This window comes from Neodiprion lecontei, chromosome 1 (assembly GCF_021901455.1).
Source record: "Neodiprion lecontei isolate iyNeoLeco1 chromosome 1, iyNeoLeco1.1, whole genome shotgun sequence".
NCBI classification, from domain to species: Eukaryota; Metazoa; Arthropoda; class Insecta; order Hymenoptera; family Diprionidae; genus Neodiprion; species Neodiprion lecontei.
This window is the reverse complement of record NC_060260.1, coordinates 6,617,851-6,636,501: the sequence shown is the minus strand read 5'-3', so window position 1 is coordinate 6,636,501 and position 18,651 is coordinate 6,617,851. Positions and strand designations below refer to the sequence as shown.

Genomic DNA, 18,651 nt, shown 5'->3' with positions numbered 1-18,651 from the left:
GGTTCATTTATTCCAACACTGGAACGATTTCAGGTGATCTGGAAAACGAGGATGAGATCTTGGAGTGGCTTTTGGCGCAGTTGGAGAAGGACGAAATCGAGGACGTCACCGACGAGATGTTGGACCGTCTGGTAAAGGAGGGAAAAACTCTGGCGGTACTTTTTTGTGAGTGAAAATCAAGGGTGTCGATAATATTGTGTGCAGCGCAAGGATGGTCGTTAAAATCTGACGATTTTCTTCTCTTTTCCGACGTTCAACACCAGACGATAACAATGACCGTAAGTCTCTGCGCGTACTCAACGAGCTGGAGAATATTGACGACGATTGCGACCAGCTGGGAATAGTCTTCGTGAAAATCGACAACGCCGACGAGGCCAGAGAGTACGGAATCGAAAAGATTCCGAGCTTACTATACTTCGAAAAGGGTATACCTACCCTCTATGAGGGGAACCTGGAGGACGAGGACAAGGTTCTCAAGTGGCTGGACCATCAGCAGAAGAGTGACGAGATCGAAGACGTTACTGACGAGATGCTGGACTTGATAATCGAGAAAATGCCATACGTCGCTGTCCTGTTTTGTAAGTACTAAAGACGGAATCATTGACCGGATGAAGTTGAGGGTGGAGAAAAACACGTTTGACATTGACAAAGCAGAAATCGTTGGTCCAAAATTGTGCCGATTGCGTAATCTCAATACGATTAATTGTCAACAGACGACAAGGACCAGAAAAAGAGCCAGAAGATACTCGTCGAGCTGGAGAACATCGACGATGAGTGCGATCAAAACAACATAGCCTTTGTTAAAATTGACGACGACGAAGAGGCCAAGGAGTACGGCATAGACTCTCTTCCCACTTTGGTACTCTTCGAACGCAGGATACCCCACGTCTACGAAGGTTGGTGCAGTGTTAAGTATGCGTGAAGAGTAAGAGGCCGATAACTTATCATTGGTTCGTTTTTTCACACTCCATAGGTGACCTCATGAACGAAGACCAGCTGCTGGGTTGGCTTCTGCACCAGAAACGACACAGTGAAATTCCGGAGATCACAGACGAGATGATGGAGAAGTTGATCGAGACCACGCCGTATCTGGCCGTTCTTTTCTGTGAGATATTTTAGTGTACAAGTTTAAACGAATTCCCTGCTTTCCGAATGAAGGAAACGAAGTTCCGTTGAGGAGCACTTGAAGTATGACCGACCAAGTAATTGCGACGAAACGTTTCAGACGACAAAAATGACAAGCAGGATATGCGGATCTTGAACGAACTGGAGAACATCGATGATGAATTGGAAAAGGAGGGCATCGTCATCGTGCGAATGGACAACGACGCCGAGGCCAAGGAATTCGGCATCGATCATCTACCAACGCTCGTTTACTTCGAGGAGAAAATTCCCGCGATCTACGAGGGTGATCTTCTGAACGAGGACGAGGTTCTCAAGTGGCTGATCGAGCAGAAGAACACCGCGACGATCGAGGAGGTGACGGATGAAATCCTGGTCGACCTGATCGACGAGCACGAATACGTCGTTGTTTACTTCAGTGAGTAGTTTTGCAGTAGCGTTCATCGATCGCCGATCTAATCGGCGAATCGTATTTCGCAGGTGGTAATTGCGAGGAGGGCGAGGAATGCGACAAGACGCTTCTCGAGCTGGAGAACATTGACGACGAACTCGACGAAACTGGAATCATATTCGTGACGACCGAGGACACCGGCGTCGCGAAGAAACACGGAATCAAGACTTTCCCGACTCTCGCTTTCTTCAGGAACAAGGACCCCCTGATATACAGCGGCGACATCGACGACGAGGACGAGGTTCTGTCATGGGTCACAGACGAGAACACCCTTCAGATACCCGGGAAGATCGAGGAGGTCAATTCCAAGATGTTGGAGAACATTTTGGACGAGAACGACCACGTCGTTATCTTCTTCTGTGAGTATATAACGAAGCCGTTCGTAAACCGTTCCGTTGTCGGACGTCGAGCGGGTTCTGAAATCTGGAACAAGAACTTGTTGTTACTTTGCAGACAGAGAAGGAGACAAGAAGAGCCAGAAGATTCTTCAGGAGTTGGAGAACATCGACGACGAGTGCGAGGAGAAGGACATCGACTTTGTCAAGATATCCGACGAGGGTATCGAGCGGGAATACGATCTTCCCACTCTCCCGGCCCTCGCCTTTTACAGGCATAAATTCCGCCAGATTTACGCCGGTGACATGATGCACGAAGAGGCGATCCTCGAATGGGTTCTGGAACTGCACAGCTCGCAGCCTGACATCATCGAAAGTGTCGACAGAAAGACTCTTCAGCTACTGATCAACGACGTTGAGCACCTTGCTGTATTTTTCTGTGAGTATGCGTGTGAAAAGTTGATACGATTTCGTCAACGAAGAATTTTCTGAAACTAAATCTGGAGTTTGTCGATGAGAGGAGAAGCTCCGTTGGACAATTCAACGTGCTAGTTGCGTAGAAAATATTTAGGAGATAATTTCTCGTCCCAGATGATGACAAGTGTGAGAAATGTCCTGAGATTCTAGAGGAGCTCGAGACAATTGACGACGACACGGACAAACATGGCATTCAGTTTGTCAAGTCAAAAGATGCCAAGTTGGCCGCTGAAATTGGCATCTTCTCGTTCCCAGCACTTGTTTATTACGAGACTGGTGTGCCCATCATGTACGACGGTAAGCCATCGAATGCTTTTTTTTTTTTGTCTTGGCGTTTATCCCGACACCCGAACCCGATAATTAAGCCTGATTATTGAAATTCTAAATTCATTCCCATATTGTCCTTGCCCAGTTCACTAATACACATATTACCTATATTATCTCTTTAATATAAACCTGAAATATTGTCGGATTCTAGAATGATGGATCAGATCCGTGATATAACACAATTTACGGAAATGAAATTTACACGATTATTCTGTTTTACGACAAGTGTGCTTCAAGCACGCAAAGTGTTCCAACATTGCACTTGTGTCTTCGTAACTTTCTCAATTCATTTGTTCAGCAAAGTTATTTAACTGCAAACTATCGATCTGCTGTCCGTTTGCTAGACGGAGAAAGGTGAATTCATCGCTGAACTTTCACCCGATGAACGCACTTTTGTATTTGATAGTGGTGGAGTATTGAGAAATAGAAATGTATCGATATCACAGATCCTATGATTACTTTAAATCCGGGAAACTGCATCCTTCATTTCAGGATTCAGACGGCTTCAATCAATGAGATTTCGACTTGATAGAGATTTGAATCAACCAAAGTAGAACAAAAAAAACAAAAAAAAAAAAAAAACTGCACGCGCACATGAAATTTCAATAATTAACGTAATCACTGTATAACTTTTGTAGGCAATCTTAAGAACGAGGACAAAGTTCTGGAATGGCTAATTGAACAGAAAAGTAAGCAAGTTTCTAGGATGATGATTATTATTACTGGCGTATTATTTTTTGTCACCTTAATATCGGTTATAACAATCCCACCAGGGTACAAGTACAACACATACGCTGTGGTCATTACCCCGGTTACACTTCCACCATCGCGTTCACCATGAATTATACATAATACCCAACACACCCTAATACATATTATACATGACAAAACACACACACACAAATAAGCAGGCAATCACGCCACTGCCATTAATCTAATCAATTAACTCAGTAATTAACAAGAAATTTCACATCTCCGCCCATCGCTATATTTAAAATTCTTCGATACGTGATTTATTACTGCATTTATGGTACAGTTTTACGTAGGTAGATTTTCATAAACCGTAGTTACACCCAAATTTCGCGTCGTTTCGGCAATTCGTATTCCACGACGTAATTTTTTTTTTTTTTTTTACTTTTTTTTATTCACTATTCTCATCTCTGCGATAATAATCGCGGCTTGTGTTACGTTGCGCTGGATGCTTTTTTTTACTTTTATTCTCGATGTGTACCAATTTCTTGATTTACTTCTCGCGATACAGCAGTATTTTTTCACTCGATATACACAATATATCTACAGGTATAACGAAATAACAATACTTTTGTTCGGTTGACAATTATTATGCCGTTTTATCATTATTTTAAAATCGTTTTTTCTTTCTTATTTTTCTTTACCACTGACGCTGCATCACCAGCTTAATTGATCTATTTCTCAAACTATAATTTTTTTTTTTGTATCAGTTACACAATACTTGCATGTACGTAACACGTTACTCTATAACAAAAAGAAGCGCCCCTCCGCTTAGAACAACTAGGAAGAATCATGATCTATGCAAAAAAAAAGACACCCATTCCATAAGTCTGAGGGTTATTCATATAATATACATATAGTATATATACGAACATTTATTATACGATTATAATGAAACACTATGTTACGTGTATACAAAATCCTGAACAACAATTTTACATTCACAAATTCCTCTTTTTTTTCGATTACATTTTTCATTTCTCCAATTGCGTTTGCACACTACATACGTAAATAATGTTTTTATCGTCTGTCTGCACTGTGCATGACCGGTACTAATTAATATGCAGGTAATGATAGTGATGATGATGATGATGATGATGATGATGACGATGATGACGATAATTATGATAATGATGATGATGATGATGATGATGATGATGATGATGATGATGATGAAGATGATGAATCTGACGATGAAGATGATGATGACGACGACGATGGTGATAATGATGAGGATGATGATGATGATGACGACGTCGAGGGTGCCGGTAGTGTAAAAACAGTGAACAAAGCGGTGAAGAAAATCGTAGATAAAGGTAAAAAAGAAAACCAACGAAGAAACGGAGATCGTAGATAGGTTATAAATATACGTGACATCGAAGTGTGCCAATTTATTATCCATACGGACTTCGTGTGAAACTGCAGTGTGATAATAATTCCTTAAAATAGAAAGCAACGAAAAAAAAAAAAAATGCATCGTGACGAAAATGAAAATAGCAAGAGTTAAATCAGAAAAAAAAAACCTCTAAACCAATACAATAAGAGAATGAAAAAAACAACAACTTGTGATATGTAGAATTATAATATTCAGTGATAATATATTATACATGGTTGAATAATAATCGAATGATACATTCAATAATTAATTAATGATAGTAAAAGTTTGCTGGATATATATCTATATATCTAATGAGGAACATAGAGTTGTTTTTTTTAAATAGTTTTTTATTTTTTCTATTTTATTTATTAGTTGTTTTTTTTCTTTACGTTGATCACCCATTGCTCGCGGTTGAGCTGGGCTGGAGAGGGCGTACCGCATGAAGATTTCGCCTAACCACGCAATCCTTGATGCGATCCCATTCGAGAAAAGTGATGAGAATTGAAAGTAAAAAAAAAAAAAAAACGACAAGTATAAAAAAAACGGCAGAACCATCCTCACCGCGGCTATTCCTCGCGCATATAAAATGTCCTCTCTCTACTCTGCGATGCATGGCAGGTGAAAATCGGCTGATAGCTTAGTTTTTGAACATACCTATAGGATATAGGTACATGTATATATATATATATATATATCTATATATATATTGTTATTAGCGAAGCTGCAGCGTGGCGTATTTGCACCATCTTTAGTCATCTTATATGTATACGCATTATAAATATTCCCGTAAACGCGACTTTAACATACTATGCCGATCAACGCATGTGCTTTGCATCCGTAGAATGAAATGCTCGGTGATAAGAAAATTAAGAAAAAATAAGCAGAAAGGACAAACGTAAAAAAAAAAACAAAAAAAAAAACAAAAAAAAAGTAAATAAAATAAATAACATCAGAAACAAATCACCCTGCAAGTCATATTGTTGTCATTCCTTGTATATAAATGTATATAGAGTATGAAAATACCCCGTATGCCACAGCCTACGTACAGACATACCTGCTGCATATAATGAGAAAAAAAAAGGTGTGATTGTTGAATATATATTAATAACGCGTGTGAGTTTGACAGCCGTCGTCTGCGGCGAGTTCGTAGTCGAGAGAATCGGACTAGCCTCCGTGTCTATATACCTCTATTTGTCATTTGCGATTTGTTCTTTTTCTGTTTTTTTTTTTTTTTTTTTTATATACTTTTGTTCTTGTCTCCTCTTCTTCATCTACCTTTCTTTTTTGACAATTTTCCAAACTACGGCAAAAAGGAAATTGCTAGTTTTATCCAAAGAAGAGAACCAAACGGAGCATGAGAAAGAAAACCGACACCCGCGACACGCAACTGTCGAAGTAATAGCACAAATGTTAGAGAGAAAAACAGAAAAAAAAACAAAACAACAAATACCAAAATTGCAACATTTTTATTCTGTCGTTATTACCTTTCGTATTTTACAATTTTTTTTTCTTTTTTTTTTTCTTTCATTGTTTCCGGAAGATATTTAATAATAAATTGTGATATTTCATCGTCTTCCGCACCTGCTACTAACTGCTGACTTTTATTATTATTATTATTATGATTATTATAATATTTATGATTATTGTCGTTGTTATCACAGACACACACACACACACACACGATAATAATGCGAAGTACAGATGACGTATAAAAACCGGAGGCTGGTCCTTGCAGACTGGTCGTTACAGTATTGTTTTCGTTTTTCTTTCTTGCGATAATTTTGAATTTCTTTCCTTAAATTTTTTTCACACATTTTTACGTCACACATCTCTTCCGTCTTAATTTTTTTCTTCGTTTTCTTTTTCTGTTTCCACATTTGACTCACTGCACGTTTTGCTTTATATTGCCATGCTCGCATTGAGAGTGATGATGATGATAATGATAATGATGATGATGATGGTGATGATGATGATGATGATGATGATGATGATGATTGAAAAAATCAAAAAAACTATCCCGACAGGCTAGCCAATTCTCTTGTCTGACTCGCATGTATTTGGTGACTGCAGGCGATGGCTGTTTCTACATCGGGATGGGCGGTAAAAGTGCGAAACCCACGATTCCTTCCTATGCGCCTTACCAGTGCTGTCCAGCCGAAGTGGCACGTGGCACCAAAGTCGCAAAGGCCAGTCCGGTAACGAGCAAGCACGGTATGAAATCAAGAACGGTGACTTCGGCAAAGCTGGTTGCGCCGCCGTTAAAGCCGATAAACAAGCTCTCGGCAAAGGACAGCAAAAAGTCGGCGGCGAGCCTCGCCTCTGCCGCGCCTTCTTCTCCGACGGCGAACGCGGCTAAGGAGAGCAAATCAGGAAAGGGGAAAAAGGGATTCTTCGGAAGTGGTAAATATCTAAATTGGTTGTGGTAGATACCGAACCGTAAACACACAAAAGTCGCAAATGCAACCCGGCTGAACATTTTTTTCATTCAAGTAACGTTCAAACCCGAGGCCCGTTTCACTTTCATCTCAAACTCTATATATATATATCCACGCTAACCCTCTTTTCTTTCATCCGTTTTTAATTTTTCAAGCCAACATCCGTACATCTCTGTGAAAAACCAAGCCCACCCACGTTCGATAAATAAATTCATCGCGGATTAAGTCACTGCCCGTGTTGCATTAAATTTCTCGTACATTTCTAATTGTCTCGAAATATCGATATTCGTTGATAAAATTACTAGAGGGTGCGGTACCTTTTTCAGGGGCAGGGACTTAACCGTAACCGTTCTATGTGATATCACATATGAAATAGACAAATATTCCCGTACAGAGTAATATATGTTAACACACGCACAAAGCGAAAAAAAAAAAAATTAAAGTAAAACACACAGGGCTTGCACGTATAACTCGCGCGTAGAGAAATATGAAAACCTTGAAAAAAAAAGAAAAATAGATTAAAGATTAAAATTAAAAAAAAAAAAAAAAAAAAAAAAACAAGCAAACAAACAAAAATCAAATATATATACGTAGAGAAATTTGAGTATCGTGCGCGAGTTTCGAGTGAAAGCCCACCACACCAAGTGGTAGGCATGACACTTTCGTGTTCCACCACAGATGCAGGCGCCACGCGGCTGCGTGGTCTTTGAAGATACATCGCGGGGTACACGCAGAAGTGGTTACTGAGCAGTGGATCGGAGCAGTGCTGGTCGCCTAAATTAGTCGGGACTCGTTCATTACTCGCCGGAGATGAGAAATGGTTAGGAAAAAAACAGTAAAGAGGAAGAATAAAAAAGAAAAGAAAAGAAAAGAAAAGAAAAGAAAATAATAATAACAATAATAATAATAATAGTAATAAATAAATAATAATAAACAAAAGTCAGAGGCGTTGCGAGACATGTGTATAGAGGAGGAGGAGGACGATGGCGATGATGATGTTTATGATGATGACGATGATGATGATGATGATGATGATGATGATGATGATGATGATGATGATGATGACGACGACGACGATGACGACAATGATGTAGAAAAAGAGTAGACGTTTTTTATCCATGTTCAAACAGACCTTCCTTTGTTATATTACACGCATGTATGTATAACTACGTACTTACGTCACGTGAAATTGAAGAAAAACTATACAAATATCATAATTATGCATTGTCACGTGGAGATTTTAGGCTGCCAGCACTACCGCGAGTCCTTCGGCCATCCCTAAAATCATAAAGTTCTATACGCGATACGCGATATTGTTATCTCGGAATGGAGCTATGCTTATACGTAACGCTAAAAAAAGAAATAAAAACCCAGTATCAGCAGTATCCAGAATTTGAGCCATCTAATAAAGATAAAGATAAAAAGAGCAATATAATCCATACGCTTATCCGATAAATAAAAAAAAAATAACATTAACAAAATAGATAACGAGGTGAAAAGAAAGATGTAATTATTCGAATGTGAAAAGTATATAATCAATCGTATACTATGAGAGTCGTGGGCCTGGATGTTGCAGTTGTAGCTGGGATTCCGTACCTCATCAAGGTCTAGGGCAAGAGAAACGGGAGATAAATCGAGCGAGGGAGGCAAGAGAAGGAGAGTGAAAGAGAAAGAGAGAGAGAGAGAGAGAGAGGGGGAGAGAATGAGGAGATATGAATATGGATGCAGAGATAGAGAAGCAGGGAAAAGGGAGTCGAGTTGCAAAAATGGCAAGAGAGCGTGAGAGAGAGAGAGAGAGAGAGAGAGAGAGAGAGAGAGAGAGAGAGAGAGAATGCGTGAGAGAGCCAGATACAGCCGAAACATTGAGAACGCAGTTTGATCGCGCGAGATGAGTATTTGGCCTTGACCTTGACCTTGAACTATGAGACTCGGAGAGGAGACGAATACCGACGACAACCTTCGAAGGAATTCGATAAGAGAGTGTAGACGGAAAGGAGGATAGAGGAAAATCAAACCCGTCGTTAGGTTGCGAATCGGACGGTCGTTAAAATGCCAAGAGTTCTTTAACGCGACGGGAAGCTTCGATTGACGATCAACAATTATCGGCTAATTTATCGTCAGCATGAGTGACACCAACGTCGATAGTCGGGATATTCAAAGGAGCAACAGAAAACACCAAAACAACGTTAAACCCCGCAATATTGTACGTACGAAAGGAGAGGTGGGAATATCGGCAATTGATGAAGAGACATTATTATTGATAAGGAAATCAATTTGCCATTACTGATACCTGTCGAGAACGTCATCATCGTCGATAAGATCGGTACAATTATCGAATTCTCAAGTCTGTACATATATATATAATATATATATATATTAATATACCTATAAAAAAATCTGCGAGTACGTACTTATCGTCAATTGTATAAAATATTATATGTATGAATTAACCTTGATTAATTTTATTCAACGCGTCGCAATAGTCGTCAAATGATATTTTCGCGGGCAGACAAGAGTCGAGAATATTTTTTGATAATTTTTTTTTTTTTTCTCTCTCAGTTTTTTCGACTCTTGATCAATTTATCGTTCCTTTCGATGTTACAAACTTTGTTCTTTTGCACTGTTGTTTTTCAAATTTTTTTTTTTTTTTTGCCCAACTTTTTCTTATACCCGTAATCAGACAAATGTTGATATTTTGTTACGCAAAGATCATGCGGTGTTCCTATATATTTAATATACAAATATGTATATATTTCAATTTATTCACCTATTATACTGAGTTATAAATATTATTTTTAACTATTGTAATATCAACCTCCATTTACTATAAAGGTCATCCTTCATCTATTCGCTATTAATTATTCTTAGTGCATTGAAAAATTTTTATTTACTTCATCGCGTAACGTGCTCTATTATGAATGAGTCGATGGTACTTGGATTTATTTTTCAGAATAAACAAGTGATTAGTTCAGTCCGTAGATCGATCATTCAGTCTTATCAAGTGCACCGAACGCGTCGAATCGTTGAATCATTCATAAATCGGCGCACAGGAGTATGTAGAAGATGCAGTAATTGCAAAATCGATTGTGCCTTATATTTTTCTTCAAACAATCTTATCCATTTTATTATCATTTCTAACAAACATGTTATTAATAAGCCTGATTACACTTATATGTACACACATGTATGTATCACACGCTTGGCAGCATGCACCAGTTGTCGCTCAAATTTAAATTCTGTCTTTCTCTTCCTCTTTGTTTTCTATCATTAATATTTTTTTTTTTCTTTTCTCTCCAACCGTTAATAATTATTATTTATTATTTAAAACGCGAACAGATCTGTGTATCATATAATTTATCTACGATAAATTTCATCGCATGAAAATCGTTCTGTTTCTGTTTTCATCACTGTTACGTACAAGGAAGAAAAAAAAAAACTAAACTGTTGAAAAAAAAACAAAAAAAGTAATCCTGCCAAATCACCAATACTAATATATCCGTCCCTAAATGAATAGAGAAGTAAATTTATATGAACCAAGGAAAGGAGTTAAAAATAAATTACTCAAGATTGTTCACTAAAACCTATTCCGTATGGGGTTTCTATAGTTTCTTTTTCATCCGATTCAAAGGATGCTATATTGAAATAAAGTAATTGATTAGTAAACGACACCGAGCTAGGAATACGTAAAGGTGATTATTTCAAATTAACAGCAATGAAAAATTAAATCAGGGAACTTGTTATCCTAAAATAATGTAATATTATTATTATGAAATCGATGTATACACCCTTGCGCACATCGAGAATGAAAATGATACACACGAACATGCACACACACACACACGCACACGCGCACGCTAATACGCATACACAGACACTCGAAAATACATAAACGTACATTGTTTTGTGCTTAAATTACTTGAACTATTGTCACCGTCTGTACATACTTAAAAATCGATTATCAACCGTCGAGATGGCTAATCGAACAATAAATTGTAGAGAAAGTGTAACGAAGTGTTTGTCGAAATTCTGCCGTCAAATTGTAAGTTGAAAGTTTTGTGAGAAAAAATTTTCATTGTTACGTATGCACACGATGTACGGTAATCGTATGGTCATATATGTTATATATAATACATCCCGACATGGTGAATTAAAATCTTTTAACAATCGGGAAATTTACTTTGCGGCAAAGTATACATTAAATCTGTGAATGTATATTGTAAAATTTTAATCGGATGGTCGTATAATATATATATATATATACATACCTATATACCTACAATATACATTATACTATACTAGAGTTACGCAGGTACACGTAAAATAATAATAATAATAATAATAACAACAACTCGTTAACAAAAAATCAACTACACAAAACAAGAAACAAATAAAGAAACAATCTATAGTCTTATTAATGCATATAAGCGCAACATGTATGACAAACATAATATGAGAATAAATATATTTCCTACTACTAAATCGTTACATCCTTTATCTTTGCTTGGCCCTGCTGACAATGAGAGTTAAACTTTTGATGAGACTTCGAAAATCTTGTTACATGCACAAAGACATACACTTAGATATTATCGTACAAAAACGAGGAGAGCCAAGCTCGGATATGAGAGGATTTCTTATTGAAAATTGAATTTGAAACGAGTTTGAATGAATTTCAAAACGAAGATGAAACGAAGTTGAGTAGATCACGAAGCGCTTGGCTCTTCTTCCATCACACTATAACACACGATGAATAATAAACGAATAAGGACTTGGAAGCATATCGGTGGCTGCACATTGTCTCTGGGTTCCTCTTCGCCGGTTTGGTATGCCTCTATCTAAAATAGGGTACACATCTTGTATCGTGAACTTGACTTCTCTCAACTTTGGGGCGCTGCGTCGAGGGCAAAACGGGAATTATACAGGGTAAGTCGCCAGAGACTAAAGTCGATAAATAAATATCATATACGTATGTATATATAAATTTACAAATACCTGTATTGCAAGCAAAGTCTGTTCAAAAGCCATTCCAGAACGATTACCCAGAAAAGCGAATCGTTCCGTCTGTAGGGGAAAAAAAAACCCGAGTATATACACAAATATCTATATATACATATATTCGACAAGAATAACGAATTGTATACCGTTACAAAAGCGAGCCAATTGTTGCTTTGTATAATGATTTTCAGAGTATTCGTTGTCCGCGTTTAATAGTCTTTGAGTTGCAAGGAATTAACGCCGGGGATACCGGTGGCCAAGGAGAATGGCAGTAAACCGCAGTATTGTATCCCAGGTAACCTTCTCGACGAAGCCGAAGTGTTGGAATGGATGGTGAAGCAGAAGAACGACGCCAGCATCGAAGAGATCGACAGGGAGACTCTGGTCAGGTACATAGAGACGAAGGAATTCCTGGCCGTCATATTCTGTGAGTGTGTACGAAAGGTCGAAATCAATTCCGACTCGAAAGCTCGCTAACCAGAGGAAATAACCTTCGACTTTCAGACAAGGAAGAGGACCCGGAGAGTCCCCGAGTGCTTCGCCACCTCGAGCTGATCGACGACGAGGCAGCGGAGTACGGCATCAAGATTGTGCAGATGAAGGATCGTCTGATGGCCAAGAAGTACGGTTTCCGTAACCCGCCGGGAATCACATACTTCCGTAAAGGGAAGTACATCAACTACGACGGAGACATCGACGACGAGGAGGAGATCCTCGACTGGCTTACCAACCCCGAGAACATGGAACTCACCGATCACATCGAACGCGTGAATCGTAAAATGTTTCACAAGATTCGCCAGACGTCCGACTACGTGGCCGTGTTCTTTTGTAAGTTCGGGGATGAATCGACGAGTCAAAGCAAAGCTATTATCTCGGTAACGTTTATGTGTCGCACAGTAGAGACGTTGTTTCACTCACACCGTTTCTGGATATATCACTTGAACCGATTTTTTTTTTTGACTCGTAAGTTGTATCCAAAGTGTCTACATTGATGGAACAAATAAGGGCGGTTAACGAAGAGAATTAACCCATGTTTAGACAGCAACGACTGCAAGCAGTGTAGTCGAGTGTTGGCGGAGATCGAGCACATCGACGACGAGGCAGACGGGGCAGGGATAAATTTCGTGAAAATCGACGACAGGCAACTGTCAAAAGAGTTCGGGGTCTTCGCCTTGCCCGCAATTCTCTTCTTCAAAATGGGATCGAAGGAACCTGTGATCTACGCAGGTAGGATCACCCTTCCAGATAATCCGATAATCCTCTGTCCGAACCCGACTGACCTTTCACCTTGTCGCAGGCGATCTCTACGACGAGGATCAAATTCTCCAGTGGCTTTTGACCCAGAAGGATCCTTTCGGCGAAGTGATCGAGGCTCTCGAAGGCGAGGACCTCCTCCACCTTATCAGGGAATCGGATGCTCTGGCTGTGTACTTTTGTAAGTCTGACAGTCCCACGGCCGCTGCCAACTGCCAAGCAGGAATGTATCTTTAGTCTCTCTCTCTCTGGCTGTACCAGTACCATGCTTATTATTGTTATCTTACACGTATACGATAATGCGACGCTTGGCGTTCGTGAATTCTTTGCACTTCGCTCATCGCGACTTTTTTCCGGTCATACCTTATACGTTGTCGTACGCTAGATTCGCTCTGTCAATTTTCCATTTCTGCGGCAGCCAGTACGGAGAGCTATGTCTGTGTTCCTGACGAGGGTTTAACGATCGTTTGACACTGTCGGCGTGGTTCACGCATAAATTCGAGCAGATTTATGTAATCGATAGCGCGTGAAGCGCAAAGAGTTACGGAACATTGTTCGTTGGTTCGCAACGCGTGTAATCGAGCCTCTGGTTACGATATCGTAACCGTTATGTTTACCATTATTATTATTATTATTATTATTATTATTAATCTATTCATTTCGGCGACGCTTTGTGAATGCAATAATGTCTAACTCTACCTCCTACCAAAGCTGTACACGATTATAAACGAATGCCGCAGGGAACAGAACTCTCTGCGACTTGTGCCAGTCGAAAGCGTATCGCAAGCAGATGCGTCACAAACAGGAGATGCAGAAGAATACCGAAGCCGAGGTTGCTGAAGATAACGATGGTACAAGAACTGATCCCTGTATACCCTGATACAGTCTGAATTTACTCGTATATATAGTAATTTGTAGTACGCAGTTTTCGTTCGCAAGTACGCACAATTAGCTTGGACCCGCCACTGTCGATGATCAAGACCACGTTTAATATTTCTCATTTGTGCCCCGTTCGATTTTCCAATTTTACACACCTTGCGTGCAGGATATTACCGGAGGATTATCCGAACTCGTTCGTTGTAGTCAAACAACATACAAGAGTTTCATATTGCACAATACGTTGTTCAATTTTTAGCGGAGATAAACGCTCTGCGGCAGATGTATTATAGGATCAACCGAATTTATCCCCCCCCTCCCCCTTGCCACGTCGTCCATGTTCCCGAAAATTAATTTAAAAAGAAAAAAAAAAAAAAAACAACCAATAAAATTCCAGCATGTTATTATCCCCATGCGAAGCTACGTATTATTAGAGTTATCGAATAAGCATGCGATAGTTTAGATCCCCTAGTTTTGATCACTCACAGTCGTTCCGTTGATCCGTAGCGTTTTCGTAGATTTACCTTAATTCAATGTCTGTGTGTGAGCGTGTGGTATTTCATGAGAATTATCTCTTCAACATGCAACATCGACACCACCAACAGTCCATCGTTCATCATCGGCACGTTCATACAAAATCATCCAAGCACATGATTGCACACACGACAAAACAGCAAGAACAAACTAATTGCACATAGATGATCATCGCAACTCTGATCACGTTCGTTATACATAATCACTAATCATTATACCGTACCATCGTACACTTTACGCATCTTCTTCACGAAAAGCAACAGCTGAGACGGTACTTTTTTCTGTTTTAACTCTCAAGTATTTTCCACAGATAGCGACGACTGCGAACAATGCGCCGGTATTCTCGAGGAGCTTGAAAACATCGACGACGATTGCGACAGATATGGTATTACATTTGTCAAGACCCAGGTTCGTCAAGTCGCGTCTACTTTCTCTCTTTTCTCGTCACCTTATCTTTACCCAGAGCTTTCATTCTCTTTAACGCCCCATTGTCATTCCTAGGATTACAAGATAGCCGAGGACTACGGAGTCACAGACTTCCCGGTGCTGGTTTACTTCGAAAAGCAGACTCCGAACGTGTTCGAAGGTCAGATGATCCACCTTGAACCACCCGTCCATCCACTTGCAGAACTAATCGTAATAAGATTCTAAATTTTTCATCGCAGGTGAGCTCTCCGAAGAGGAGGAAGTCCTGCAGTGGTTGATCACCCAGAAAACCGAGGACAGGATAGAACTGATAACGCGAGTGATGCTGGAGGCTTCCGTTGAGGATACGCAGTACTTGGCGGTCTACTTTTGTGAGTAACGGTCGGACATTGGCTCGATGCCGATATGACCGTGATTTTTCATTTCAGACAAACAGAACTGTCACATTTGTGACGAGATACTCGATGGTTTGGAAAGGATCGACGACGAGTGCGACGTCTTTGGCATCCACATGGTCAAGATCCAGGACCCACAGCTGGCGAAACGATATTCCATCAAGACTTTTCCGGCGTTAGTTTACTTCAGGAACGGCAATCCGTTGTTGTTCGAAGGTAGGAGTTGGCGGTTTCACTTCTGCAGCATTTTGCCAGAAGGTGGAAATCGCGCGAGTGACTCTTTGCCGGTTATTCCAGGTGACTTGCAGAACGAGGACTCGGTTCTGGAGTGGCTGATCGACGACGACAATCGGGAACTCGCCGACGAAATCGAATCCGTCAACGACCGGATGCTCGAACGGCTTTTGGACGAGTCACCGTTCCTGGCAGTATTTTTCTGTACGTTTTAACCGGGGTTGTTTAATATCGTTTACGATGTCCGGGTGTGTAACACGTCGATTTTTCCAGACGACGAGGACTGTCCGGAGTGCGACGAGATCATGGAAGCCCTCGAAAAGATCGACGGAGAGGCCGATCTCTTCGGAATAGACTTTGTGAAGATAGCGAGTGCCGAGGCGGCCGAAAAGTACAACGTCCTTAACGTTCCGTCGCTCGTGTACTTCCGGAAGAAGACCCCGCTGATATACGACGGTGATCTGAATCAAGAGGACAAGGTACTCCAGTGGCTTACGTCCCAGGATGTGTTTGAGATAAAGAACGAGATCGAAGAGGTGAACAGAAAGATGCTGGACAAACTCCTCGACGAGAATGAATTCCTCACCGTGTTTTTCTGTAAGTTACAAGCACGGCCATACCGCTCGACTCGTTCTATCGCTAATCGTTCGATCGTTATCGCGTATCTCCCTAGACGAGAACAATCACAAGGAGAGCGAAATGGTCAACGAAAAATTGGAGAAAATCGACGGAGAGACGGACAACCTGGACATAACGTTCGTCAAGATGTCGGACCCGCGTTACGCCCGGAAATGGGGAGTCACCAAGCTGCCGGCTATAGTCTACTTCCGGAAAAGATTCCCCAGCATCTATCGAGGTGAGATATAAGAGTGGAAGGAGTTTGCGGTGTCGAAAATTGGAAAGGTTACTTTTCCCCGCAGGTGATCTCCACAACGAGGAAGACGTCCTCGACTGGCTCAGGAAGAACAGGTTCCGTCAGCCGGAGCTCAACATCTACATGTACGCCCTGATCGCGATTACCATTCTCTTCGCAATGTACACCGGCTTCCTGTTGTCCTGTTTTCGTTCGGAGCCTCCAGCGCCGGCACCTCATCCGAAACAGGCGTGAGAGGGGCCAAAATCGTGGGCACATTTTCGTCGTGCCTGCGGGTGACACGGACTTGATGAACGTGACGCGAAGGGTGATCGGGTGTATTGATGACGGTTGTAATTTCGGCTGTCATTATCTCGTGATTAATACATCCGCGACACCGTATTATTCCAATATTAAAATAGAAAAATCACTGCCTTAGGCAGCACTATGCGTATCGCGTGGGTGGAGGTGAGGCCAAAATCTATAAAGCGTAGTAAATGATAACGTAGCCGAGATTCTTCACGCACTCTTCAAAGCTCCAGGGCCAAATCGAAATGCTCAAGTTTGACAAATATTTCGGAGAAATCGGAATTTCTAACTCGGTGAGAATCTTTCGCAAATTCCCCTTTCAATATTTTTCATACGCATCTATCCGTGCGTTTCAATCATGGTAAAAAATTGCCAACACAGCGTTGAACATCTTGTGCTTTTTAGGAATGAAAAGTATTGTCTAGTATTCGGCATTTTCAAAAAGGTCCTGACAACTTATTTTGATACGCGATATTTCGACAATAAGGTCCTGCGACTCATCGGGTTATTCCAGCTTGTATCGCGAATATTCGCACATGATATTTGAGATCGTGACGAAACTGCAACTCGAAATGAAGGAAGCGAAGAAAATTACATGCAGACACACGCGCGAGAAAAGGAATTAATATTAATAATAATTATACGTATAAAACAAATCGACGTGTAGAGAAAGAAAATTGAAACAGTAAACAATAAACGGTATAAATTATTTTAAAACGAAAGTTAAACTCGATGCTCAATGCTGCATTATAATATACATATATTATTAATAATAATAATAATAACATGAATAATACAACTTTCACGGCTGCGTAAATTTATTTATTTATTCATCCGTTTAAATCAATTTGTCGTGTTACTATTTTTTTATTTTAAGTCACGATCGACGAATCTATCATTCGTACATCGTTGAAGAACAAAACGAATAACGTTCAAACTAAAGAAAAAATACGCGAAATATATATAGTTAGCTTACTAATAGTTTTAATCGTATGTTCCCGAACATGTACATATACACACATATAAACCTACCGTTAAACGAGCAACCCTTTTCATTTCGTTGACATATGTTTGAAAAAATTATTAATGTTATTATTAACAAATAAAGGAATGAACCCTTGGACCAATCCTATACAACCAGTGTTATAACGCAACATTTTTTTTCGCTACGTAATTGATTTTTTTCAAATAATAATAATATTTATAACAACAACAACAATAATAATAATAATAGTAGTAGTAGCAATAGTAGATATATATATATATATAAGAGTACAGTGCGTGGTCTAGAAAGAAAAATAAAACTCCAATTCCGAATTCAATCAAAATCAGAAGCCGATGTCATTTTTATAAGTATGATATTATTATGGATTTAAAAGATATTTTAAAATCGAAAAAATAGATTGCGATTCGTTCAGAATCAGTAGATACATCGAGTCTTGGAAAACGGTCGACCAATCGTGCAGAGATGCAAGTCCTCCTCCCCCCCCCCCCTTCCCCCTC

General features: G+C 39.9%; 1 protein-coding gene and 1 long non-coding RNA gene across 5 annotated transcripts in view; one reads left to right on the top strand and one right to left on the bottom strand.

Moving 5' to 3' along the window:
* Window positions 1-18,280, top strand: part of LOC107223112 — a 28,290-nt gene extending 10,010 nt beyond the window's left edge. For 2 of the 4 annotated variants that reach the window (XM_015662695.2, XM_015662696.2), the window contains 21 exons: window positions 34-165; window positions 264-578; window positions 714-896; window positions 974-1,105; window positions 1,226-1,540; window positions 1,603-1,932; window positions 2,027-2,347; window positions 2,500-2,682; window positions 12,563-12,694; window positions 12,772-13,095; window positions 13,306-13,494; window positions 13,565-13,702; window positions 14,262-14,372; window positions 15,242-15,339; window positions 15,433-15,517; window positions 15,597-15,728; window positions 15,786-15,968; window positions 16,050-16,190; window positions 16,260-16,583; window positions 16,660-16,842; window positions 16,907-18,280. In XM_015662695.2, coding sequence (XP_015518181.1) covers window positions 34-165; window positions 264-578; window positions 714-896; window positions 974-1,105; window positions 1,226-1,540; window positions 1,603-1,932; window positions 2,027-2,347; window positions 2,500-2,682; window positions 12,563-12,694; window positions 12,772-13,095; window positions 13,306-13,494; window positions 13,565-13,702; window positions 14,262-14,372; window positions 15,242-15,339; window positions 15,433-15,517; window positions 15,597-15,728; window positions 15,786-15,968; window positions 16,050-16,190; window positions 16,260-16,583; window positions 16,660-16,842; window positions 16,907-17,094 — 4,139 coding nt within the window. In that variant the 3' untranslated portion in view covers window positions 17,095-18,280. Of the gene's footprint in view, window positions 1-33; window positions 166-263; window positions 579-713; window positions 897-973; window positions 1,106-1,225; window positions 1,541-1,602; window positions 1,933-2,026; window positions 2,348-2,499; window positions 2,683-12,562; window positions 12,695-12,771; window positions 13,096-13,305; window positions 13,495-13,564; window positions 13,745-14,261; window positions 14,373-15,241; window positions 15,340-15,432; window positions 15,518-15,596; window positions 15,729-15,785; window positions 15,969-16,049; window positions 16,191-16,259; window positions 16,584-16,659; window positions 16,843-16,906 lie in introns of all 4 variants that reach the window. The other 2 variants (XM_046729889.1, XM_015662697.2) reach the window with 2 other exon arrangements.
* On the bottom strand, window positions 11,597-17,822 carry LOC124292628. The gene is made up of 3 exons (XR_006902508.1): window positions 17,810-17,822; window positions 16,921-16,932; window positions 11,597-11,746 (listed from the first exon to the last, which is right to left on the bottom strand). It is a non-coding gene; the product is annotated as an uncharacterized LOC124292628 (long non-coding RNA).
* Window positions 18,281-18,651: the final 371 nt, after the last annotated feature.